The following is a 26,750-nucleotide window of genomic DNA, read 5'->3' as shown; positions in this document are numbered from 1 at the left end:
GGGACGAGAATGAGGTATCTGCCAAGCACCTAGTCGCCTTACCTAAGGAAAATCATTGGAGTGAGCAAAAACTCTTAACGATCAAGAGAGAAAACAGTAAACATTACCTCTCACTGCGAACAAAGCCCTTTTTATAGCTGAAGAAGAGGCTTTATTCAACTTTCCTCTTGGGCTAAGTTTTTTGTTGTGCGGGGAAGATTCAGAGATTTGATTGGGTTTCGAGACAAAGGTGAAAATTCAACAGCAGTGGTACACTTCATACTCTCAAGCTCAAACAATGCCTCATCAAAACTAAGATCTACAAACATATGCTCAAGTCAATGCTCAATATCATATGCTCAAGGTAATCACAGCTCAAATAAAATCTTATTAGGTACTCACCCTTCATGGGAGTATCCATTGTAAGAGGTATATAAACTAGAATGCAAGCAACTATAAGCAAGAAGAGCTTAGGCCTCAAGAAAGCATATGTATATTGTGCAAGGGATAGCTATATATATAGGAGCTGCATGAAATAGCAGCTTCATGAAAGGCAGAGGAGAGGAGTAGTGCATATGTTTCTATAATGAGAGCCACTGCCTCACGTTCAGCATAGAAGACAAGACAAGAAAGATTGCAATGAAATGATGCAATATCTTTTCCTAAATGAGAAGATATCATTTCACTTTTCAAAGTAAGAGCCCGTTTTTTGAGGCTACTTTATTACCAGACTTGGTGGCATTGAGAGTAAGTTGTAATTATTTTATTCTTTTTAAAAGAGTAAGTTAAAATCTCACAATAAATTTGGAAAAAAAAACAGTTGTCATAAAAATTAATATTTATCCAACCCAAATGATTTTCTCATATTAAACTGATCACTTAATGTGGGAGAATACACGGGAACAAGGGTTAAGATATAGACATGTGCTTATAGATCTATCTCAACACGGGGCCAATGGTTAAGGGGCCCAAATGAGAGATGGTCTATCAAAGACCAAGGCTAACCAATGGAGCATAAGACCTTAGGGTTAGCTTCATTGAAGACCTCCAATAATGTGTGTAAAAGTCCTTTGACCTTAGGCAAGCTAGGGCTGAGCTTGAGGTGGGAACCCGGCCTAAGCTCGAGGTGCTTGTCCTGCTTGAGGTGCTTGTCTTGCTTGAGGTGCTTGACATGCTTGAGGTGCCTGACTGGCTCCATGCTTGAGGTGCTTGACTTGCTACATGATTAAGGTGCTTGAGGTGCCTTGAGATGCTTGCCTGAGATGCTTGTGGGAACACCCCCTAGTTCAAGTGCTTTGTCATGCTTGATGACTAAGGGGCTTGCTCATCCAAAGTCAAAAAGATCCCTACAAGGAGGGGGGCGAGCCTACAAGGGGGGGGATGAGAGAGAACACACACACACACACACACACACACACACACACACACACACATAAGGGAAGCCCTAGCTTGAAGAGGCAGCAAGGACATTTGTCAAGTTCCTCCTCATGTTGCCCTCATGGTGTGCCTGAAGCCTATTGGTTGGCCACCCAAGGGGTCCAATAATAATTTAGGATATTTAATTAATTGATTTTGCATTTATCAAGTCCTCTCTCTCAAAGGGGAAAGGGGGACACTTGTCCCAAGGCTACCCTTGTTGCTTGTAATGGCTCATGCTTGTGATTGGCTAGGCCTGGAGGGGTCCAATGAGCTTCCATCATGAGCTACAAGGGGGGGTCGACCATGCAAGCTAGGGGGTATACTCACCCACACACACACACACACACACACACACACACACACACACACACACACACACACACACACACACACAAACACTCTCATTGTGTGCTATGCAAAGTGCAAGAGCTCCATCTCCTTCTCCAAGCTCCTTGAGAAGTTGAGAGCCTACACCAACTCTCTTGGCTATGGAATGCAAATCCAACCAAGAGCTATGCTTCAATGCTTAAGCTTGCCATATCCTTCTTCTTCATTACTATGCTATTATGTATGCTAGCAACAAGAGTATGATAAGTGAGGAACTACTTCTTTCTCCTATGAAATGTTTCTTCTTCCTCTTCCCTATCCTCATTCCCTGGTAGCTCTCTCCACCTTCGAAGGTGTTTGAGGTCTTGGGATTGAGGCTTGGGATAGTTAATGCTTTCTACAAGTGCATGTTATGCTTATTGCAAGAAGGCTAATGGTTTATTGCAAGTAGATTAATTACTTAATGCAAGTAGATTAATTGTATTGCAAGGTAGATTAATTATTGCTTTAAGCACAAGTTGATGCATAAAAGTATACATCTTCATGCACTCAAATGATTTAGGGAACACAAAATTAATGATGTTCACAAGTTCTTGATTGTTTTCAAGCTAAGATTGATTGTTGAAATTATGCAAAAGCTTGGTGTGTGAACCTTCCATCTCCATATGGCCAAAGAGGTCTCAAGGAACACAAAGATTGTATTGTACCAAGTCTCTCTTAATGAGAGAATCTATAATACAAATGCCTTTTGGAGGGGGGACCGGCTCCACATAAATCTGGTCCTCAATTGTTGTCATATTCTCTACACTCTCTCTCTTGCAAAAGTATTGTTCATGCCTAGTTAATTAAGTGTTATGATAGAGTTGCTACTACCAATTAAGTTCACCCTCTATGCTCTCAAAATTGCTCACTCTAATAATCTTTTAATTCTGCTATTCTCTAAGTTCATAGGCCATTCTTATACAACAGTCAACAAATTTTAACCAATATGTTCTATTTATCATGGCATACATGTTTAGTTTAAAAGATTTTAAAATTGTCAATTTCAATAAAATAAATTTAGAAATATTATTTATAATATTAAAATCTCAACTTCATTAAAAGCCAAGTTTTATTCAAAACCCAAATCCTTTAACTAAAACATGTTTCTCAATTAATATAAATCTGTCTATTTTATAATATTAAAATTAAGATTGTGTACAATAATATTTTCTTAGTTTTGATCAATAATACTAAAGCGACTATTTTACTTAAAAATTATATACTAAGTTTCAAAACAAATTAGCAACAAAGACTTCATAAGAAATTACTAAACAAAATTATCCACAAGAGCAATTAAATTCGACCTTGACATTGGTCTTTCCCTATCCCGTAAGCTCATAACAGAATACCCAACATGAAGGATGTATATCCATAGTTGGGTATATAGTAATCTTCACAGCTTATCCAAAATCCCCGTTAAACTGACAATTAGCCAAATAAAAGGTTATATTCCTTTGCCTTAAGAGGCACAATAAAAATACTTTACTTTACATCGCAAAATTTGACTCATGCTACATACAAATCTAACCATAAAGAAAACAACAGGGGATCGAAAAACAACTACTAATCTCACATCACCATGAAAATAACTAAAAGTCAAATTCATATTGTTCCAAGATGTGCCTAGGGAATATGAGGAGATCAAAGTAGCAAACATTTTTGAAGTACTTAAAATCTTTAATTCACTCAGCTTAAAGAGAAATAACTCCTGTATATTAGTCTCATCAGTAAACGATTACATGTGCATACAAAGACCAGCCTTGAGCTTCTTTAACAACCACGAACCAGAATTAAGCATGGTGTCACAACTATTCAAAAAGATAAGTTGAGAGCTTAAGATCAACAGAGACCAACAAATATGTGTATCTACTCGAGAAAGGCTTTCATCAGCGCATCTACAAAGTCACAAGACACTTGGTATCATACATAACAAGGAAATAAAAAACCCAATGTACTCTCTTTAACAGTTTATCCACTAAGAAGACCAATCAAAGCTTCCCCTTACACGTCAGGATCAGACTATTGAACCCCTTCACTACAATCGAAACCAAATAAATACGAAAAGGACAGAGGCAAAGCCAAAGCTATTAGGCCCCAGTCCATATCCGAAACCTCAAAATTTATGAATCCTCGACAGACTCTGAAGCCAAGATTCCAAGTGCTAAAGCTTGCAGAGTATCCGAGCCCCTCTCAACAACTGCCTGAAGCTGCATCGAAACAAACCCACCTCTACTACTGCCCTGCAATTCGATGCAATTCTGCATACACAAAAACAAACGCATAAGCAAAGCATGGAAAAATAATTATAATACAAATGTGTATAAATAAATACACACCTCTGCAAAAACTGCGCATCAACACAGTTACAGTGCTGCAGCGGCCGCGAGTAGGATGAGGGCGATCATGTCACCCTTGGGTTTGGGGGGGCCATAGAAGGCGGACATGCTCATACATCCCAAGCCTTGCTGAGAGGGGCTATAAATCAAGAAACGCAGAAGGTGTGATTTCAAAAGAAACGATGCTGGTAATGAAGCAGATACGCGGTCATGGACGATGTGGAAACTGTGGAAAACAAGGCCCGATGGGCGAGCAGAGAACATCGAAGCAAGGCTTCACGCATACGGGACACTGTCAGTGTGTCCAATGCTTCAACTAACGCTGACCTGCCAAGAGCAAAACCTTGAAGCCTGATACAAGAAGATAATAGGCGCACAGTAAGAGAGAGAGAGAGAAAGAGAGAGAGAGAGAGAGAGAGAGGGAGAGAATGGGATGAAACAGACAGACCTTCGAGCTCTGTGGGAGCAAAGGCGTATGCCCGTAGCACGAAGTTGAGATGCAGCTTTGCCCAGCAGGTCCGAAGCTCACTGTGTCGAGCTCACCATCCCTCAGCGGCCGTCGATGCAGACGAGAAAGAAATGCCCAAATGATGTGCTCCCCTAGAAAACCTAAAGAGCGTGTCTTATCATTCCCTCCAAAAATCATCGTAAGCCAACAAAAATGTGACACATCGGCAATCCATATCCCTAACTCTACCAACCACCTAGGATACCCACTTCCCAAGCACTTTAATCATGCCACAAAACAAAATCAACATAATACAAATAAAAAACATTTTAGTCAGCAAAAAGAGAAGTGATCTCTATAGCCTTTGCCCTTTGGGCAAGCCAAAAAGTGATAAAATCACGAGGCCTACCATAGGAATTTGTTTTGCTAACAAAACAAGGCTGTCACTAACTTGACGACGGCGACATTGCCTGATCAGAGAGAGAGAGAGAGAGAGAGAGAGAGAGAGAGAGAGAGAGAGAGAGAGAGAGAGAGAGAGAGAATTGCTTACAGAGAATTGCCTGAGACGAGAGCGACCGGGGAGAGTTTGCTGCTGTCGGCTTTTTTAAAGTGCGTGCTATTTTTACTGCAACAAGCATGGCTCCAAAGAATAGCATCTTAAAATAGCTTCAAAAAGCCTAAAAGTTGTGTACAACATTTCATAAGCACCACGCCTATATCACTGCAGGCAGTGCCAACAAGTGATTAAATCACAAGGCCCGCCTTTTAAAGAAGTACTAAATTGTGTTGCTAAATTAGAAAGGGAGGATGAAGACACTAAAAGAATCGACAATTTTGGAATAGAAACACAAAACTTCAATCATTAGGGTGTAATTTTGTAGATGCTCTAAATATATTCATAGACCAAAAATGAAAATTTAAAAGGCTAGCAAGAGAAATGGATGCATAAACTTCAATCATTAGGGTGTAATTTTGTAGATGCTCTAAATATATTCATAGACCAAAAATGAAAATTTAAAAGGCTAGCCAGAGAAATGGATGCATTGTTATTTTTTGCTTGATGAGCACCTCTTTCGATCTGCTCGACCAATTTTATTTGTTGTTTCTTTCATGGGCTAGGCTTGATCAAGGAGCAAGTTGTGGAGGAATCACCCAACCTTGAAGAAGAATTAATGGAGCTATAGCTTATAGCTACTGGCAGGCAATGCTTGATATTTCATCAAAAATGAAAAACTACCAATATACCCATAAAACTTGTGGAAATTCCCAAAATACCCCTTGAAATTCAAAAACTTCCAATGTACCCTTGCACCATTTAGGATGAATTTGAAAAAAAATACAAGGTATCCTTGTATCATTTGGGATGAGTTTGACCCTATTTTTGCATAGTTTAATGTTTACGACAATGGAGATCTATTTTTTATCGTTCAAAACAAAACTATACACCGAGAGCTCACAAATAGACATCTATGCTAATAATTTCATTTGAAGAGGTTCTAATATCCTAGCTCTATTATCTTCTATTGAGGAGAACCAATCTTCCTATGAAGAGTTGCCAAAAAAATAATTTTTGAAATATGTTTACGAGGTTAATTAGAGACATTTGTGGGGATGTCCCACCGTCGACTTGTGAGTCCTTCATATTAATTCTCTCTTTTCCTCTTTTAATATAATCCTACCTTTCAAAAAAAAAAGGAGCATTTTACGAATTTTGAAAAAATGGAAGAGCATATTGGGACTTTGGCCAAATATAAAGGATACATTGAGAAATTTTCAAATTTGAGGGGTATATTGGGAATTTCCTCAAATACCAAGGGCATTATGGTAATTTTTTATTAATACTATCAGTTTCAACTAGAGGAGGTCAGTACGAAGGGCTGCTAATTAGCAAAGATATAAGCAACAAGTACAATTGTGTGAGAACTAGCCCTCCCTCACTACAAGAAGTAGCTGCTCATGATGTTATTGCATTTAACACGTTTAGAGTCTTTCTTTTCATTCTGAACACCCACCATGCCAAAGCAGAGATCGAGCATGGATGTTGATACCTGCAATGAGCACGCTTAGAAAGCCCACCCATCAAAGCTTTCTTTTAATGAGCAGAAGGGGAAAAGAAATATTGCACCATTGCAATTCTGATTCTCATGTCCCACAAGACTCTATAAGGCACATTTTATCAACTTTCAACTACCAATATGGATTTATGAATCACAATCGTACAGAAACGGGGCATTCATAACCACATGCATAGACCTCGCAAGCATCACAAACATCCATTGAGAGGTTGCATCTATATAACTTCTCTTTCTATAGGATCAATGGCAAAAAAAAGAGCTTAGAAAATATTGCAGAATCACCTTGTTTTTCTTTGCACAAAGATAAAATGCAATTGCCATAAATATGTCAGGCCTACTAAAGTCAACATTGCCCTTGCGAGTGGTAGGTAAAGCAGCAACAAACCTCTGCTTGAACTTGCTTGTCAAAGAGGATTTTATCAGGAACTGAAAAGGCACGAAAATTATATAGCCCAAGAATCAACTCACTCAGCCAAACTAAATAGCAAGCTCTCGCACATCCAATGCGGGCGTGCAGCCATTAAGATCTTCAGGAAAGCCTCAAAACATTATCTACATCTTTCTCTGTTTCTACAAGGCTCAAAAAGCATGACAAGCTTGGTGGCCCACTCGTACAGTACATCAAGGGGGTCGAACACACGCAGCAGTGGTGCGATGACATGAAGCTGCCCCCACCTCGAGCCGACATCGTTGTCTCTAAGCGGTTTACATTATTGTAGCTCACACAGATCCTCCTCGTGCATGGTTCAATTAATCAAGGTGCATGATAGCCATGCCCAAGGCATCCCAGCCAGCCTTCACTCGGCTCTCCTGTCCCATGTGCTACTCCGAACTGCAACAGGCGATCCTCCTCGCCCACACACCTGCCCAGAGAGAGAGAGAGAGAGAGAGAGAGAGAGAGAGAGAGAGAGAGAGAGAGAGAGAGAGAGAGAGAGAGAGAGAGAGAGAGAGAGAGAGAGAGAGAGAGAGAGAGAGAGAGAGAGAGAGAGAGAGAGAGAGAGAGAGAGAGAGAGAGAGAGAGAGAGAGAGAAAGATCTGCTCATGGATTCGCCCCTCCTCCTCCTTGTCTTCCACTCTCCTATCCTCTCCCCTTCACCTCCTCCTCCTTGTCTTCCACTCTCCTATCCTCTCCCCTTCACCCATCGTCCTCCTCCTCTTGATACCACCCTCGCCCTCACAGCCCGTAGAAGGAGAGAGAGCTCATCTTCCTCCTTGCGCTGCTTCAGCTATCATCCAACCTCCCTGCATGCCCTATCCCCTAGCCTCCTCACTGCTGCTCCAATTGTTGCCGATGTGTTGTCATGTTCCCCAATACCCATCTGAACTGTTGTGTGCACGCAAAAGGCAAAGAGAGATGCGTACACACTACCACCACCACCAGCCACTGCAAAATGGACACGAGATCAGCCCTCTGATCGTGGCTCTTCGAGAAGAAATCTAGAGTGTCCACCAATGCCATGAAGAACAAGCCCACCGCGCCCCCAGAAGCTAGGCGACGTCCCCATCTGCGGGTCGGCCCACAACTCGTTGTAGCTGTGATACAGCAGCCCCGTCTTGGCATCCCGTGAGTGCTCCTCCATCAGCATGAACTGCAGTGTGATGTCATTGAAATCGCTAGGCTCCTAGAATAGGAGCGCGTACTGCACGTAGAAGGGCTTCGCCATGAACAACCTGCTGCGAGAGCAACTGAAGTCGCATCCATGCACCCACGAAGGTGGCTTCTGGCACAAGCTCACCTACCCCTACCAAATGTGGCTACATGCTCTTGCCCGTCTGCTTCCACAAGAAGAGCAGGACAGTGCGCCGAAGCATATGCTGTATAATCCGTCAGGTTGTAGGTGGGGATGCTGCCGTCAGACGTGACAAAGACGTCTGTGCGATTTTGCAGAAAGGCGAGGTATTTGGGGTCCTTGGTGTGCCTCCACACTTATTGAATGTCGTAGAGCAGCACGTTCCACACCTCCTTGTCGGGCCCCGATGAGTTCATAAACAAGACATCTCCATCATTAGATTTACACTCTCTTCATTTAAATGAGTGCCCACTACCTTATTTCAACCAATCAGTATTTTAGGCCTTTCAAAAAATTCTTAAAAATACAACTCAATCTTCTTTCTATTTTAGTCAGCAAAAAGAGAATGCATCTCTATAGCCTTTGCCCTTTGGGCAGGCCAAAAAGGAAAGCAAAAATTAACCGAGAAAGAGAGGCAGGTGGCAATCAATTAAATCTAGTAGCAACTGGTTTGGCATGGCTGAATTTGTAGTTGTGAAGCGTTTTATTTGAAAAAGAGACAAAATCAAAATGTCCAATCCTTTTTAGCAAAACTAAACTGAAGACAAACATTTTAAAGATGAAGTAATTGTTGTACACGCATGTTCAGATTTGAGATCGAACAGGGGGAAAAGTACGTTGACAAAGTGGTAGTAGTTACAAAATTTGTGTTTGATACACATGGTGGAATGAGTTGATATACATCAAGGGAGGTAGTTGGACGGCATGAATGTAGACTTCCTTTGCTTTGATGGGTTGGTGGGGGGGAAGGGAGAGGAGGTGTCCTCTCCAATGATCTTTGGTCTATTTATTTTGGAAGCAGTATATATGTGATCGAATGATCTGACCAAAAGCAAAATCTTGTGCCACAAATGTAGTGAGGTTGTTGGCTTCTCACCCAAATATGGTGTAGCATCGAATTATAGATGGTTGTTGTTTCTTTAATTTGCTGCCGATAGTTCTTTGAATGAAGTAGAGATTCCAAATGTTGGTATTGGGTGTTTGTGGTGTCAATATCGATGTTGAAGTCTCCTAATATGATGCTCAAGTTTTTTTAATCATTTTCTTGTATCAAGTGTTGGAGTTCTAAAAGAAGTGTCTTTATTGGTGTCTTGGGTGACTTGTATACATTCATGACATGGATATGAGTTGAAGCTTGATTTTTGAAAGAGAAAGTTACATCCATTATTTCAAGACCTACTCTTGAGATAGTTTTTTGGGATATGGATTGAATGCTTGGATGGTGGAATATAGATAGACCTTAACCATTATAATGTTGAATATGCTCAAAGTCTGGTGTCAGGGGGTTCGTACTTTTCTTTTGTTTCGTTTCTTGGAAGCACAAGATACTGGATGACATGAAGTTTGGATCGCCCTTGATGTGGTCAATGTGTTTTTTGATTGAGACGATGTTTAATGATGCAACAATGTGGTGTGTTTTCCTAATTGCAACCAGGGGCTCATTCAAGTAGGACCACTTAGCATCTGTCCGAAGGCGTTTGATTTCTTTCAGGACTATGGGGTCAGTTTTGATATGGTTCTTGAGAACGGGGCTAAGAATATGCTGATTTATAGGGTCTTTGATACGTGATAGAGCTGTGTAGACCAAGCCATGAGATTGGATCCCACTAGGGTCAAATGCCACTGTTGCCATTATCAAGCCTTGGGATCTATGGATTGTGCATGCGTTTGCTGCTTGTATTGGGAGTTGTGTTCTTAAGACTAAGTTGAGTGGGTTTCTGCCTACTTGAAATTCTTTCGTGACTTGAAGTATTGGTGTCCATTGTTTGTTTATGTTTCCGTGGTAGAGATGTGTATTTTGGGATCTTTGCCTTCTCCCAATTGAGGTATCGAAGAACTCCACCCAAGCTATCAATGTTTGTGCTCTGTTGTTTGTTGTTTGGAAGATTCCATCTGCACCATTCACCAAACCATCAAGCACGTTGATATTGCTAGCACAAAGCTCGACTATCATTCCTGGCTTTAGCTCAAGGATGGAGGATAATCCAACAATTACTTGAGGGTTGTTTGGAATGACTAGGTTCTTTGAGCATGTTTTGTGGAATTTTTCATGAGCCTTGATGATGTATGGTGTTTCTTGCAAGTTCTCAAAGACCGTTTGGTTGTGCTTGGACTTTAGTTTATTTGTGAAGAAAAGATGAGGTGTTGTAAAAATGTCGAAGTTGTTGTTTCCAAATGTGTCATTGATAAATGCCAAGTCTGTTTGTGTTTGCTCTGCAACATGTATCCTATTTAAGACCTCTATAAATATTTCATTTGATTGCCGCATTGGTGTTGTTAGCTCAGCACATGTAACACGTGTGTTCCAGCTTGATGGTGTGAGCATGTCAAGTGTATTGTTTGTGTCGCTGAATATCCATCGATCATGGACAGAGCTTGCTTGGAAAAGATCACCACAGAAGATAACATCTAGACCACCAAAGGGTTCGTTGTGTTTGTGCTTTATAGATCGGAGTCTTGTGTCGATAATACGCAGTAGTCTATTGCCTATTAAGGAAGCCTCGTCAAAGACAACTAGTTCGAGGTTTGCGTATGTTTGGGATAGTTCATTGAGAGTGTCATTGGAAAGAGGGACCATCTTAGTTAGCATCAACGGAAGGCGCAATGCACAGTGAATTATAGCTGATAGTAATGTCTCTCGATGTCAGTCTCCTTGCTGAAGTTTGTATATCTGATGATAGAGGCTTCTTGCACTTGTGGTGTATCCCTTGTGAGATAGTGTAGTTGCTTGCATACTTTGCCAAGCAAAGATTTCCTATGCTAGTTGGTCTTTTTGTGTACTTTGTTACGAGGTCATCAAAGAATATGTCTATGTCATCAGGATGAAGTGTTTGCAAGGAAGTCTTCCTCTTTAACAGTAGTGTCCTTTGGGTTTGAAAGTTTGCATTGATGAAGATAAATTGTCTGCTTGTGCTATGCAATGGGAGAGATAGTGAAATGCATGTTGCTTGTTGAGCTGTGATTTCTTGACCATTGATCAAGGAACCTCCAATTTTCTTAAGCCGCTCCATTGCGGGAAGACACTCTTTCTTGCATTTGTCAAGGATTTGTTGATTGCTTTGCTTGTGGTCGAATCTGTTTTTGTCATGTATGATGTGCAGTATGCAGCATCTCCATGAGGGTTGAAAATAAATTGAATATCAAGATTGCCATCCCACAATGTGCACATTGTTTTGTTGAAATTGTTTGTGTATATATCTTTTGGTTGTCTTCTGAGCAAAAGTGTGGGTTCTCAGAGAGATATTGAGAGTGTCTCAAGGTACATATCTTCATCCATGCTTAAAGAGGATAACCAATCATCGAAACTCATTTCAGGACAATGTGGTAAAGCTGCAAGTTGGTTTTCGAGTTGTTTCTTATTTGCAAGAAGCATGGATTTCCTTTCTTCACTTGGTTGTATCGGATGCAAGATAGTCGTTTGCCTTGTAGGTGGTCTTGGAAATCCAAAACGGCAATGCTTCTTTCTTTTTTTGCATGTTCTTCAATGGGAATAGATTTGTACTTTTTGTAGGTCAACACTCAATTCATCTTTGTTACTTGAGGTGTATTTATCAACAAAAGCAATCACTTCTTTATCATTAGAAATCCCAAGCTTTGGAGAATTGTCAATCCAAATTAATCCATGGTCATGTTGGCTTCCCCTATGTTGAAATTCAGTGACAAAGAAAAAATTCCATGATTTGGCCAAGTATTTTTGAATTTCATTTCAACTCTTTCTTGAATGCTTTGAATCTATGGACATAGTATCGAGCTGTAGTGATAGGATCCGCACGAACTAATGCACGGATATAGTGTGCAGTAGATTGGAAATTAGATTCGTTGATTTGTAAATTAAGCATAGCAAGACATTCGTGCAATGGCTTCCATCTTTGCTCTGCACATGATAGAGTGACAAAAAAGGTAGGTTGGCCTATTTGTCGAATCATGGCAAAGACATTACGCTTGAGTTTTGGCCTTGTAATCCGATGACGTTTGCAAAGATTCAAACTCGTGATATCCTAGTTGGGATGATAGTATTCGCTCAATGTTAGTGTTGTTCTGAACATCTTTTGTGCATAGTTGCTTGCCTTGCAATTTTCCCTTGCGTAGACGCACCCATATAGAGCCAAGCACCTTGCCGATGATAATCTTCATCACTTTGAAGAACAAATTTTCAATATCCAAGGCGAAGCGTCTATCTTTGTGTTTGAGTTCCCATGGCGCCACTTTCAAGTATTTTTTTTCGCAAGGTCTGCATAGGCTCTTCTTTTCCCAAAGAACAAAGCTGGAAATGATAATTCCTCACAATAGACATCATCAAATAAGCTCAAAGGGGTAAATCCTTCACAAGGTGCAACGCTATGTACATGTGCACTATGATCGATGACTTGTTGTGAAGAATAGATGCCATGGACAAGGGTGTCTGAATGCTCATTCACCAACTCATCAACCTCATCTTCTTCATGCAACACTACATTTGGACTCATGTGAAAACTAGAAACCCAAGCTTCATCAATGGAGGCTTTGTGCTCTACATACAAAGGGGTGCCAATCAAGTCTTTCAATGCTTGGAGCACATAAAAGGGACGTACACCACCACTAAGATATGCATGGGCATACTCAAGCTTACGCTTAATCTTGACAAGGATCGTAGCGTGCTCACTACTGAAAGGCGGCAGGATTGCTTGAATTCTTGTTAAGTATGCCATGACATTAACAACACTCCCTCGCAGCCCAAACTGACCCTCATAATTGAGCTCTCGTATTTTAGTTAAAGGAATGCGAAGTGATACAAAATGTTTCTCAATTGCATTTAACAATGCAATGCTTGCAATATTGTCATTGAGTAGAGAATGTGGGTAAATGCAAAAGAGCGGCTTTCTTTGAGATTTCAAGCTTTGCTTGCAAGAGAAACAAACTCTTTTGTCTGCAATAGAGTTAAATGTTTGCAATCCGGGTAAGGTTTGAAGAAAAGATGCTTTGAGTAGGGTCAAACAATGCAAATTATTTTGAAACACAAGACTTCCACAACTTAAACATGCATACAAAGGAGTGTCTTGTATTTCCACTACATATTTTCGTTTCTTGGATCTCTTATATGATTGATGCACAACATTGTCTTCATGCAACATTTTCCATATTGAGTAAACTTTGTTTTGAATTTGTTTCAAAGTGTAAGAAGAACAGACTTGTGTTTGAAATTGAGAAGCTATATGCAATGCTGTCTCATTTGGAAAAGTCTTCACAACATCAAGCAAGCTAGCAGCAAGATCTTTAGGCCAGGAGCAGCGCTTACGTTTCTCGATCAAAGTTGATTGTGGAAAAAAAAACAATCCAACTTGGCAAATAAAGACCAACAAGCCACAAGAGGAGGAAGAAGATGCAACACAAGGATTAGCATTGAAGGAATGTTGATGATTTTGTTCTTGAAACACATGAACAATACATTGAAACTCCAAGACATGGCAAGCTAGAGTGATCAAATTGATTGAAAGCAAAATAGAATTTGTTCTTGTACTCATACGTTGGCAAACTAAAGATTCAAGAGTTTTATCGTCAACATTACAAGCAACACGCTCATCATTCCACAATTTCAGCCACACACTTGAGGTCTCGAAGTCTTGGGAACGAATTTTTGCAACAATATGCTTGGACATAATATTTTCTAGTGTACTGATAGAGATATCTACACCACACACAAACAACAATGCCCTTAAAACATCTGCTTACAAGAAAATCTCTTCCAAAACCTTGACTCGATTGAAGATTGGATGCCATTTATACAAAAAATAGTTTTGTCACAAAGAGATAATCCCGCCATAATGCTTAGATACAAAAGGATATTCAGCGACATATGACCTTCTTAGAGAAGTGCAAGGCACACTAGCAAAGCTAGTATCTTCCTATTCGGATTTAAAGCTTGTTACATACCCCTGTGCATCAATTGAGAAATGTACAACTCTCTTCATTCCCACCAAGGAAGCTTTCAAACTCACTAGATCAGTTTCATACAAGTGCAAAAAAGAAGAGGGTAGGCGAAGTACTTGGTCAACAATCTTAAGGTGATGGAAATACCTTTACCATCACGGGGAACCAGCTTTGCTTGAAGAACAGGAACTTTCCAAATTTCAACACCTTTGTTGCAAGCGAAACAATGAGGATTTGAGCTTTGACGATTGAGTTGGGCAGATTTGCAAACTCCACATAAATACTCCAATCCAACGCTGTTGACGTTAACAACCTCAAGAGAACCGAACACCTGAAATGAACCTAAAAGATCACACAATGCACAAGCAATGTAAATAACCTACGAATAAGAACTCACCGTTTTTCCAAATTCCATGTTAGCAATTTGCTTAACACGGATATCTTTGAAAAGCAACTTCAATTGAGAGGGCAATGGCAGCAGAATAGTGTAGTCCACGACAGACAATGTGTTGGAGAATTGTTTGAAGACATTTATGTTGTGAGCCACACAATCATAAAATCCATTCTCTTTGACTTCATTGGAAATGTTATAAAAGTCAGACTTTCGAGAGGGCACAAACAAAAGCTGCAGCAATAACAAAGAGTCAAAACACTATTGGGAGGGCTTAGAGCTACGTAGAGAAGCTTACCGTTGCTCTATCGACATCTGCAAGACCATCATCAACAATAAGTCTAGTGCCACTACTGCCATCACTTTTGGCCATGTTCTCCACCTTTATAACAGTAAAAGCTACAATAGGCACACCATCTTCAATTGTAGAAGTCCATGATGAAACAAGATCTTTTATCTTATGCTCAGGAAAGAGAGTGAGCACAAAGTCGAATGAAGGAGACTTCACAATAGAGTAGTTGCATCAGCATAGAGAGCAAGCTGACAAGTGCCTCCATCATTAGGATTCTTCTTCCTCACAACAGGCCCCTCAATACGTAAGAAATCATCTACCACAAATGTGTTAAACTGTTCTATGTAATTTTCTGCCACAACAAAAGTGATGGTATGATGTGCAACCTTGTCCACAAGATCAGCCTTCAAAAATCTGTTGTAATTTGCTTTTTGGATTTTATATGTGCCATGCTTTGCAAGCACCTTGCCAACGAAGACAAAACGGTAGTTAATAGCATCAGAAAGTTCAGATATAAGAAGCTCAGGTGTAGATTGACTCAATGCCAAGTGAGATCCAAAGGAGTCAACTATAGGTCTTGCTCTTCTTTAATAGATGCTAAACCCAATGAACGGCTCACATCACCAGAAGGAGGGGCAATCCCACAAGATCTAAGCGATGTTCACCTTATAACACATTGCACATGATACTATTATTATCAATTACACATTCATAAGCCACAGAAACTGAAAACAAAGCTAACCTCTCACACAGGCCATCCCTCTTGCAATACTAAGGGCCTTTTGAACAGATTTTGGAGACGTTTTCTTCAATTTGGCTTTGGGACTAAGCTTTTTAAATGGTGAGTTTGGAGAATTCAATAAACTACTTGACGATCCAAGCCCCCCGCTTTCAGACACAACTTCGTGCAAGTCTTTGATACCAGGAGCTGCACTTAAAGTTTTGAAGTAGTCATTGCTTAAATTTGTTGTGAAAGCATCTATAATCAAGTGCAAATTCAAGACAATTTCCAAGACAAGCAAGACAACAAGGCTCTTAAGCAACAAAAGAGGAAATGAAATGAAGAGGTATATTACCATCCATATTCGAATCCGTAAGGCCCAATAATAAAGAATATTGCGATCGCTTTGATAAAAGATGTGGCTGTAAAGTTTAAGAGACTGTACTATAGAGGGAGTATAATGCTCAGCAAGAGTAATCTCAAATTTGGGAAGCTTTTGAAATGTGATGCTTCTTCACATACCTTTAGCTTTTATATACTTACAACTCAAAGAGTGAAACTTGATGCATAATCTTGAGAACTTCAAGATAGATACTTTGAAAGTTTCACTCAATGTTTGATAGTAAATTCAAATATTTACATTTACTATCATCTATCATTATATAATATTGGGTCACGACCTGTATACTACATAGAGAGAGAAAGAGAGAAGGATTCTCTTTTCATTAACTCTACCTCGAGTTTTGCAATAATAATAAAAGCTACAAACATAAAGGAAAAGAAACTCAACTATTATTAGAGAGAGGAGAGAGGAGAAGAGAGGTGCAAGGCTGCAAATGAAATGAGAGCTACAACTAAAAGTAAAGTGGGAGTAACTAAGAAAGAGAAACTTAAAACATAAAACTTAATAAAGATTTGAGGTAAACCATTCTAGATCCATACATCAAAACAAATTTATTCCCATTCTTATTTTACAATATAACCAATAAACCATGAGATCATTCAATATAATATTCAAAGTTAAATCATTTTATTTTTCTTTCTTACATTAAAGAAAAGAGGCATGGAGCCATAAATTTCCAATATCACTTGTTCAAACCTTAACCACATGCTCAGCCAGTCCAAATAATCCATCAATAGGATTAAATCATGGACCAAAAGGTTGCATCATAGAATGTGGAACTTATCGTCTTGAATTTAGCACACATTGACACAATAAGCAAAATAAAGTTTCTATAGCAGACCAAAGCACAAAATTTATCAACAAAATAGACAAGCTTTGAGACATAATTGAACCTCGGAAACATTACATATTGATAAACCCCATCAACACCACAATATTCAGCCTGGGAAAATAAATGAAGGACCTCCGCATATAAAACAGCCAGTAAAAGCATCCGATCCTATCAATGGCTGCGTACCACCCTGCAAAAATCATCAAGGTGAAGCAAAGCAGTAAATAAAAGATCCAAATGAGAAGAAAAGCAGTAAATAAAAGATCCAAATGAGAACTCTTTAATGCATACCAAAAGTCTACAGTAAAGATGCAGACGATAGGCCGCACAGTACGCCTAACCGCCATAGACCGGCAGGCGGGACGACACAGCAGAGCAGCGTAGTACACCGCAGCAGAGCTGCACAACAAAACGGCTCGATCCACCACAGATCGATGGAGAGGACGACAATGCAACACGACCACACCGAAAGCAGGAGCAGCACAACAGATGGGCGTCCAAGATCCGTTACAGATCGGCGAAGCGGACAACCAAATAGAGCAGCACAACCCCGATGTACAGAGCAGCACGACACCATGGCAGGAGTTACCTCAATGCAGTAGAACATTGATGAGATCACCAAAGGAGGCAAGTCTTCAAGATCCGCTATAGATCGATGAAGGGCACAACCAAACAGAGCAGCACAACCCCAAGGTACAGAGAAACACAGCACCAAGGCACGACCCAAATCCGCCATAGACTAGGGAACCACGAACACGAGGCACCCGCAGAGAAGAATAGCAGAGCACAAGCATGACCCAGATCTGCCAAAGATCGGCGAGCAGGACGGCAAAGCAGAGCAACACAAGAACGCGGACAGGCAAGGCACCAAATCACGCCCAACAACGCCATAGACTGGCGAGAGGAACCACACTAACATACAAGCCACCCATCTCTCAACAAATACATGGCTTTGAAGCATATTAGCAGAGCACAAGCACGGGCCAGAACCGCCACAAGCCGGTGAGCAGGACGACAAGCCACCATTCCTTCAACAAACACATGCAAGAAGTAGGACAGCAGAGCACAAGCGCGGCCCAGAACCGCCACAAGCCGACGAGTAGGACGATAGAGCAGAGCAACACAAGACCGCGCAGAGGCAGCCCACGCACAACACTGACGTAGGACCAAGAACCGCCATAGGCCGGCGGGCTTGAACCAAGCTTGCTACACCCTACCCACTCCCATTCCCCAATGCAACTAGGGTTTCATTATTCCTAAAGGTAATGAGAGCTCCCTCCACGGAGCTCAAGGAGTCTCCACTCCAAAAGAGAGAAGAATGAAACCCTTCCACTCATTATATGGTGTCTCACCAACCCCATTTAAGCCCTCCAGCTTGCACCAACGCCTCTTGACCAGATGCCTAACCTTTAATTTCTAGAACCACTCAAAGACACCGAATCCAATGAACCTATCCTCTCAAGAGCCACTCAAAACCATATAAGCTATTTTTTATTTCTTACTTTTATTTTTAAAATACATGTGACATTTTTCACTAAGAAAAAGGGAACACATCACTATGGCCTTAGCCCTTTGGGCAGGCCAAAAATACCAAAATACTGTGGTGTGTGGCCGGACGGCCTTGGTATGAACCTCCATGTGTGAACCCTCGGGTAGATGCCAAGATAGTTGTACTCCTTCTAGTTATCAATATAATGGGTTGCCTCACTCGTGAAGAGGAAGCCTAGTTTGGTCCCGTTTTTCATGTACACCACATTGGTAGAGGAGACAGGCAAATTTTCTTGTTTGGTGGTTAATTATCCATAGGTTCTTGGGCTTACCTTCACTACTAATGGCGTTCTCCTTCGACACAGGATAGTACTGCAGTAATCACTCACCCGTTTTGCTGCTCTACCTTTGTTTTACACAAATTTCAGGGGACGCCAGCAAACGCAGCCATGGCAAGCGCTAGCTTCCTGCTGCACCTTCTTCTAGCGCTTCATGGCGTCCTGGGTCAGCATGTGACCTCTTGAGCTTCATAACACAACAGCACCCGTCACCTCAATCCCCTCATATTCTGGCCGTGATTTGTTTGCTACATCACTGCTCTCTCTTTCTGCCTTTGCATCCCCTGACACAGAGCCACCGTTGAGCCACCGTTACGGCCCCCACTTGTTGAGCACTCAACAAAGAAACCCTTCGGTGCCTGGACCCCAATTCACGCGTATCTACAGGAGAAGAGGTGTGCCCTCATGTGCAGTGTCCACCATTTGGATGAGCTCATCACCTTGTTTATGGCGGCTTGCTCTGCTGGCCACTCAGATGGACTGCCAGAAGCTCAAAACACTCCCTACCCAATCGAATCTCACATTTGATGCTGAGGTTGTGTCATTTGGTGCTGAGTTTACACAACCGAAGGTCAAATTGTGTGCACTGCATGTCGTCAACCTGTTTTGGAAGACACTACTGAAGCTTGCCATACACGGCTACCTACTAATGCCAACTGTTTCATGCCAATTGCAAAGATGCAGAAAGTTGTCATTTGTTAATGCACTTAGACTTTTGTTCGTGTTTCCAGAACGTTTGAAGTGTCGGGAGTTGCTGCATCTTGGTTGCAGAGGTGCCCGATCTTTCCTCTTTCATAGTCGTGATGCAGAGTTGCTGCTCAGAGTTCATCCTTTCTCCATGTATTTAGTGATAGTCAGTTTTTTCCCTTTCGTTCATTGTACACTCTAGTTTTGTTGAGTAATACTTATCACATTACACCAAGCTCCTTGTGGGAATATGTACATCGCCAAAAACTTGTTGCTATTATGGCGCAGCGCCTAGTTGTTCCTCGTCTTGTCCATTTCATTGCGATAGCGACGTAATGTTTGCATAAGCGAGTTGTATGAGTTCCATGCCTTGATGATGATCGGCATGATGACGAATTTAGTCCCCCAAGCTCAGCCCCTTAGCCCCTAAGCCGTTGTATGACCACTCCCCCCATATGAGGCGTTGGAGTCGGTCCCAGTCTTTCATTCCATTCTCAGCCCAAAGCTTGTAAAAAAGATGTCCATCTTTTTCTCCCTAAGGGGGGAGGTGTGGTGTGTGGCCGGACGGGCTTGGTATGAACCTCCATGTGTAAACCCTCGGGTAGATGCCAAGATAGTTGTACTCCTTCTAGTTATCAATATAATGGGCTGCCTCACTTGTGAAGAGGAAGCCTAGTTTGGTCCCATTTTCCGTGAACACCACAATACCCCTCTAATTTTTGGAAATTCCCAAAATACCCCTCAAATTTCAAAAATTCCCAAAATACCCCCAATAATTTTTTGTAAATTCCCAAAATGCCCTTCAAAATTCCCTAAATACCCCTGGTCGTGAGATTTAATTTCTCCAAAGATAAAACAATTTGTAGCTTTCCATAAGAAGATCGATTGTCTATCAATACAAGATGCTAAAACTAGAATTTGATTGATTATGTAGGCTTTGGAGATGAATCGCTTCATTATTTTTAGACATAATCAACTTTTTGCGAGGTAATTTGTGACAAATTACATGCTAAGCACTCAAAAACGAATCTCAATTGTCAAAAAGGAATAAAGATCGAAAAATCTTGAGCAATCCAACCAAAAAAGATAAAAGGGTATTTTGGGCATTTTTTTAATTTGAGGAATATTTTTGAAATTTCCACAAATTAGAGGGCTATTGTTAACCACCGGCGTCCACTTCTAGTAGTCATGGGCCGGGCTTGTCGACCCAATGGGAAAAGGGTAAGAGTGATTGCCTGAGAGGTGCACTCTAACTGGAACATTCAAGGGTAGGTTGGCTAAGCATGGGCGCCCAAGTGTGAATGGGCAAGCTCATATAAAAGTCACATAAACCTAAAAATTACTCATTCTCTCATTTGTGCAATTGAAGAGTGCTCTTGCTCCATCTCCATCTTCTTCTTCAATCTCCTTGTGTGTGTGTCTGCGCGTGAGAGAGACAGAGGGAGGGAGTGTGTGTGTGTGATCGAGCATTGCGACAGCACGACGATGGTGAGGCGGTTGAGCACGGCACGGCGGTAGCTCCCTCTTCTTTGCGGCGAGGAATCCTCCACGAAAGCGAGCGTAGTGAGTGACACACCCTTCCTCTCTTGAACTTGCTAGATTAATCTGGTTGTTATGCTTGCAGCCATTTGTAACTCGCACATAGTGTACGGCAAGTCCCTTGCTTTGACATGCGCGACATACGTGCACATTTTTGGCGTCGCTGCCAGGGAGATGCCCTGCACTAGCTCGAGTAGCACTCTATGCTGCTTTGTGTACAATATGAGATGTAGGAAAGGTAGAGAAAGAAGGTGTGTGGCTGTTGAGAAGGATTTGTGAACTTTGTTTTTTCTATAGTTTACTATTTTCTGTTAATAAGGTGTTAGATATTTTGCTGCCATCTATTTTCTGTTAATAAGGTGTTAGATATTTTGCTGCCATCTATTGTTTTTTGTTGATAAGGTGTTAGATTTAAGGTATTAGATTCTATAATGTTAGATCTGTAAGGTGCAATAAGTAGATCTATTAGTTTATTAGTTGCTATAGTACTGTGTTAAACAATGTGTAACAGTAGCTCTGTTAGTTGCAAGTAGGTAGGTTAGGTGTGTGTGTGTGCACATGTGCGGCGCGACAGCGACGACTTTATCCCGAAAAAAATAAAATAAAAATTTAAAAGGAAGGACCGGGATCCGGGCACTCGGCGGGGACCCAAGGTAGTACAATCCATGACCCAAACATAGCGGCTAGTGACTCTTCATCTGACTACGATATGATGGAAGGGCATCCTCACCAAACCCCGAGCAAGTAAACGAAAACGTACCTATCTGGGGCCCACAGCCTGGATTTAGTGTGTTTAGTCGCTTTATAGAAACTTTTAGTAGAGCTACTCGCTCTGGACCTGCGGCTAGTGAAGTTAACGAAGGTGAGGGAGAGGTAGATTTGTCTTTGGTATTCTCAGGGGGAGCCTATACTCCCCAAGAGTGTCCACGTCGATATCCTGCCCCCTGCTTTCATGGAAAACCCTGCAAAGCAATCACTCCTCGAAGTTCTACTGCCCGATGGTAGGAGTCTTGCAGAGGTGCAAGAAGTTGAGCGCTATATGCAAGCGGCTAGGGAGAGGGAAATGGAGAGTTTCCTAGAACAACGCTGAGCCATGAAGCGAAAGACCCCTAGGACAATAGGCATAGCAATAGAGCAATCGGGTGCTCTTGAGTTAGTAGGCAATGCGGGTCGAAAACATCTGAGTTTTGGTCAACTTGTTGAAATTTTTACCTCGAAGTGTCCTTGAGCTTACCCACTAGTTCATACAACTTTTAGGCTTACTCCCCAGTTGGATTGAGTGAATTTGAGTCTTTTCGTGCTATTTCTAGCCGTAGACCTGAAATTCTGCAACCTTACATAACAACTCACACTTGATTCTTTCAGAGAGATCAATGCTATGAAATCCACCTCGGATCCTACGTACCCTTCTCCTAGTTTCTCATGCAATGAGGTTGTGAAAAGTGTCCACCAACACTCGTTTTCTTGTGTTTTTTATGTTTTTCAGAGTCTTGATCTTAAGACTTGTTTCGTCTACCAATAATTCTCCAAATCCTAATCTAAATCTACAATCCTAAAGGTACTCAACAAGTACGATTACTTCCAAGCTACCTCTACACAGCAAAAGATGACAATCTTAAGCTATGCGGTTTCTAAAAAGAGTTTTGAACTCTAAGCGAACCTAGAGGAAGTTAAAGGACAATTACACAAGACGCTCGTGTTTTTCCCTAGTTTAGGTCTCTTCGTTCCCCGGCAGCGGTGCCAAATGTGGGACGCATGTCTAACCTCACCATCCTATCTTATTGCAGTATTAGCGAGAACCACGATTAATTTGTCAAACCATGGGATGAAGCTGACTCGACTAGTGCATAGAGACTACAAGAGGGTGTCAATCTCTTGGAAAACAACTAACAACTCGTATCTAACTCAGGCTAAACTCAAGTGATTGAAATCACCAAAAGCCAATCGCTCATCGGCAAGAAAATCACATCCGTTACAGCATCAAATGACATCCAAACATAACGAAACTTCTAAGACAAGTTTATAAGACATAAGCACACATGTGTATGGCCTCAAACCCCACTTTAGGTCAAGTTCCAAAATCGCGATTATTAACAGCAGTGGATTTTTGACATAGTCATTTTCGACCCAGAATGCATCTAAATGCTTAGCAATGATGCCCCAATACCCCGCCTATGCTTTGTTTTTGTTTTAAAAGTGTAAATTCCTAGTTATGATGAAATTAGGCCGCGGGTCGACGACGCCAAATGCTACGAAATACTGTGAATGGCTTACGTCAATGCATAGAGCTCTTACCTGCGGTTGCAATGCAACAAACGCATTAGCAATGTGACAACCGGAGAGGGAGTAGGAAGCGCGAGAAGGAGAGAAGTGAGCGCCGTTAGCTCACGCTGTGTATATTTTATCCAAAAACTTACAAAAATTGGCTTTTATACCTTAGCCAAGGTTTTTGGGTGGTCAAAAGTGATAATCTGGAGTTCTACCAATGCTAGGAATTGAATGGCTGATACAATCTGGAAGCTTGTAGCTCCGGCTCATTAATTACAAGGTTTATCAAGAAAACAGGAGTTACAATATTCCCGATTTATCAAAATAATAATTGTTTTTACAAGGAGAACTCCGAAAAATGGTGTCCACATTAGCTTGCTGCTAACATTCCCCCCCTCCTCGCCTGTGTCCTCCCTTGACACAGCTTTATGGGCTGAAGTAATCTTCGGGTTGACGACGGGCGAGGCGGTCCTTCAGTGCTTCCAGTGCTTTTTCATATCTAATTTTGCGTTCTTTGTCTGGCACTTGCAAAAACTGGATGGTGACTTTGTTTTTGAGTTCTACTGCCGAGTACCCGACAAATCTTGCTGTGAGGTTGCTTATCACCGGCGCAAATATCTTCGTTCGCCACGTGAAAAAGCCAGTGTAGAAGGCCTCCTCAAAATCTAGCATATTGTGCGAGGGCAGAAACATGCATCGGGCGTAAAAGCCATAAAGAACTTACTCTGAGGGCTGCCCACTTAGATCATAGCAGAGGTCTTTGTTTCCTTTGAAAAATGAGAGCCATGGGGCTCCTGTCTGCTCTGGATCATTGAAGACTTGTATGCAAGTAAGTAGCATCCTGCAGATTTTGTAAAGCATTGCGCAGGAGAGATCTGGTAGACTTTTGAAGAATGTCATGGCGCCCGTTAGGGTTTTCACCATGTATTCTTATGTTGCTTGACCTCTCTCTCGAGTTGGCAGCTTGGGAAAGTTTAGCCATGTTGGCCTCTTCTTCTGCAGTGCTTCGTGTGCTTGCCATGTCCTTACTCGAGGTACATGACAAAATGTTGAATCTTTGTGTATGGCCGCAGGTGCTCTCGTGAACAGAATCAAGTATCTTGGATTCTTGTTCAACCAGCTTAGCCGCCACTTCGGGTGGTCTTGATCTGCACCATCTTCTTGCATATCTCGGTATAATCTTTCCTTTACCAGCAAGAGTTCAACCTTGATGAGAGGGTATGGCAGGGATTGTTGGTGCCATTGGGCATTGATTTGATTGGGAGTGAGCTGTGTGACGTTGACAGAGTGTAAAACTCTCAACTCCCAATCCATAGCTGCCTTCCACTGCTCATCTACCTCCAAGGAAATATTCTCCTTTAGTGCATCTTCTTCAGCCTTTGACAGCTGGACCATCGGCACTGTGTCTTCCTTTGTGACTTGGATTTGAAAATCTTCTCCCCCACGTGGCTCTACTGTAGACTGCATTTCAAAGTTAGCAAATGAGACCGAGGGAATTTCCACTTGGGGCGGCTCTAAAGTGCGTGCCTCCTCCTGTATATCTGGCTTTCCATCTCTGAGGAGTTGGTTTACCCTTTTCAATTCTGCAATCTCTTTAAGGAGCTCCTCCTCTCTTTGGACCCGCATGAGCGCCAGGTGTCTACGTTGTGACTGCTCTAGCTTCAACTCCAGCTCTAAATCTCTGTTTTTCTTTTCAAGTGCTTTATACACCTCATCTGTTCCCTTGATCGAGGCCACGACTGTATTTTCTCTTAATTGCCGCAAGAAAGTGGCCTGATCATTAATCCTTTGTTCCGAATACTGCAATGATGCGTTGGCTACATCTAATTGTACTTGAATCTTTTGAGCGGACAGAGAAGTGGTGAGAAGTTCATTTGTCACTTCTGTCAACTGCTCATCTTTCAATTTGCAGGCATCAGATAGCTTAGTCAGGAGGTCACCCAACTCCTCCATTTCCTTCTGTTGGCTGTCTCGTGCTATTTGATGCTGTTCTGCTTCAGTCTTGAGCTCCTGTACTTGCCTTTGGAGATCTGTAATTGTAGCCATTTTGTCGTCGAGCTCGCCTTGAAGAGCATCGATGACCATTTCTAATTCTTTGGCTTTAGTACTACGGTTAAAGGCTGTTGAGCGGAGTTTCTCCGTCATGATTTGCATCTGCCTTGCATACTCGTTCACTTGTACAATGACCTCATCATTGGACTGCCACTCCTCTTGTCTTGCTAGTTCGGATGTGCCGGTAGCCTCTTGTGTTGCTTCTTGCTGTGTTGTTATTGCTGGTGTTTTTATAGAGGTGGTTGCTTCTCCTTTGCCATCCTGAGGTTTTGAAACCTCGGCAGTTTCTGGCTGAGTGTAGACAAGTTGTGTGGTCTCAACCCTTATAGTTTCTTTAGTTGTAGGCCTCCCTGTCTTCTCAATGTCGATTTTTTCCTCATGTATAGTGGTTTGCTCCTTTTCTTTATCTTCTTCTTTCTCAGTTTTATTTGCCGGCTTGTGAGTTTCCTCGGCTGTCTGTTCTGGTTCTGGTTTTGGTTCAGCTTCCTTTTCTTTATGTTGTTCGGCGTGGTCAGTTTGCTGTTTAGCTTCTGTTTGGTGGGTGAACTCAGACTCTGTTGCCTTGTTAGTCTCGGCCTCTTCAGTGGTCTCTTGGCCTGGCGGTGATGATGGTGGAGTGGGCATGGGCTGATCCTATTGTTTTGGCAGCGGTGAGGTGGGTCGGGGAGATGCTTGGCTTTTGCTCTTGAGTTGCTGCATCTTTAGCTTGCTTAGCCGCTTCTTCCATCTCTTTCAGCTTCAAGGCCTCTGCCTCTTCGTAGATTCTTTCTAAACGATCCTTGGGATCCTCGACCTCTTTCCTTGAATGATGTTTCGTTTGAAGTCCCTTCAAGCCGATAGGTACCCACTTTTCTGGGTCTTTTCCTTGCGCTTGCCTAGTGTGCTGATATGCCTGTTTTTCTCTTTCAAATCTTGCTTGCTATTGAGCTGGCTCCTCTTGGTGAGCAGCCACAACTTTTCGCTTCATTTCTTCCCTCCTAGCTCTTTTTTCTTCGTTGTCAGAGCTTTCATTGCTATGCTGCTCGGATGAACTGTCATTGGATTCATCACCTGATTTAAATAATCGCTTACTAGATCTTGTAGATCTTGGAGAGGGTGGAGCTGCCAAGATCCATGTGTTCTGATCCGGGGCAGTCAGCCATGCCGATGGCATGATAGACTATTCTGGTCAAGACTTCAGGTGCGCCCAAGTAGGTTATCTTTCCCTCCTTCTTGGTGGCCTTCAATGTTGTTAACGCATATTGCGCGTGGTCCACAGGTTGTCTGGTGGTTGACTTCAGAACTTGTGTAAAAGTGGTGGCCACGGCGTGATTTGGTGTAGTGTACCTTGGTGGCCTTTTCACCAAGAAATGGAAATGTTGATGGTACAGACGGGATGGCTCTTCCACCTGCTTGTGAATGAGATCGACAAATGTA

The 26,750-nt window shown here is 41.8% G+C and overlaps 1 protein-coding gene and 2 pseudogenes across 1 annotated transcript; all 3 read right to left on the bottom strand.

The window, feature by feature from the left end:
* Nucleotides 1-9,656: 9,656 nt before the first annotated feature.
* On the bottom strand, nt 9,657-10,994 carry LOC147433401 (uncharacterized). The gene has a single exon (XM_086492077.1). The coding sequence runs from the start codon at nt 10,992-10,994 to the stop codon at nt 9,657-9,659; it is 1,338 nt and encodes a 445-aa protein (XP_086348203.1).
* A 3,199-nt stretch (nt 10,995-14,193) lies between these two features.
* On the bottom strand, nt 14,194-16,089 carry LOC147433400 (uncharacterized; annotated as a pseudogene).
* A 979-nt stretch (nt 16,090-17,068) lies between these two features.
* LOC147433399 (uncharacterized) lies at nt 17,069-17,988 on the bottom strand (annotated as a pseudogene).
* Between the last annotated feature and the right edge of the window lie 8,762 nt (nt 17,989-26,750).

The sequence above is a fragment of the Adiantum capillus-veneris genome, chromosome 20 (assembly GCF_014529385.1).
Source record: "Adiantum capillus-veneris isolate H3 chromosome 20, ASM1452938v2, whole genome shotgun sequence".
Lineage (NCBI taxonomy): Eukaryota > Viridiplantae > Streptophyta > Polypodiopsida > Polypodiales > Pteridaceae > Adiantum > Adiantum capillus-veneris.
This window is presented reverse-complemented; position numbering and strand designations above follow the sequence as displayed.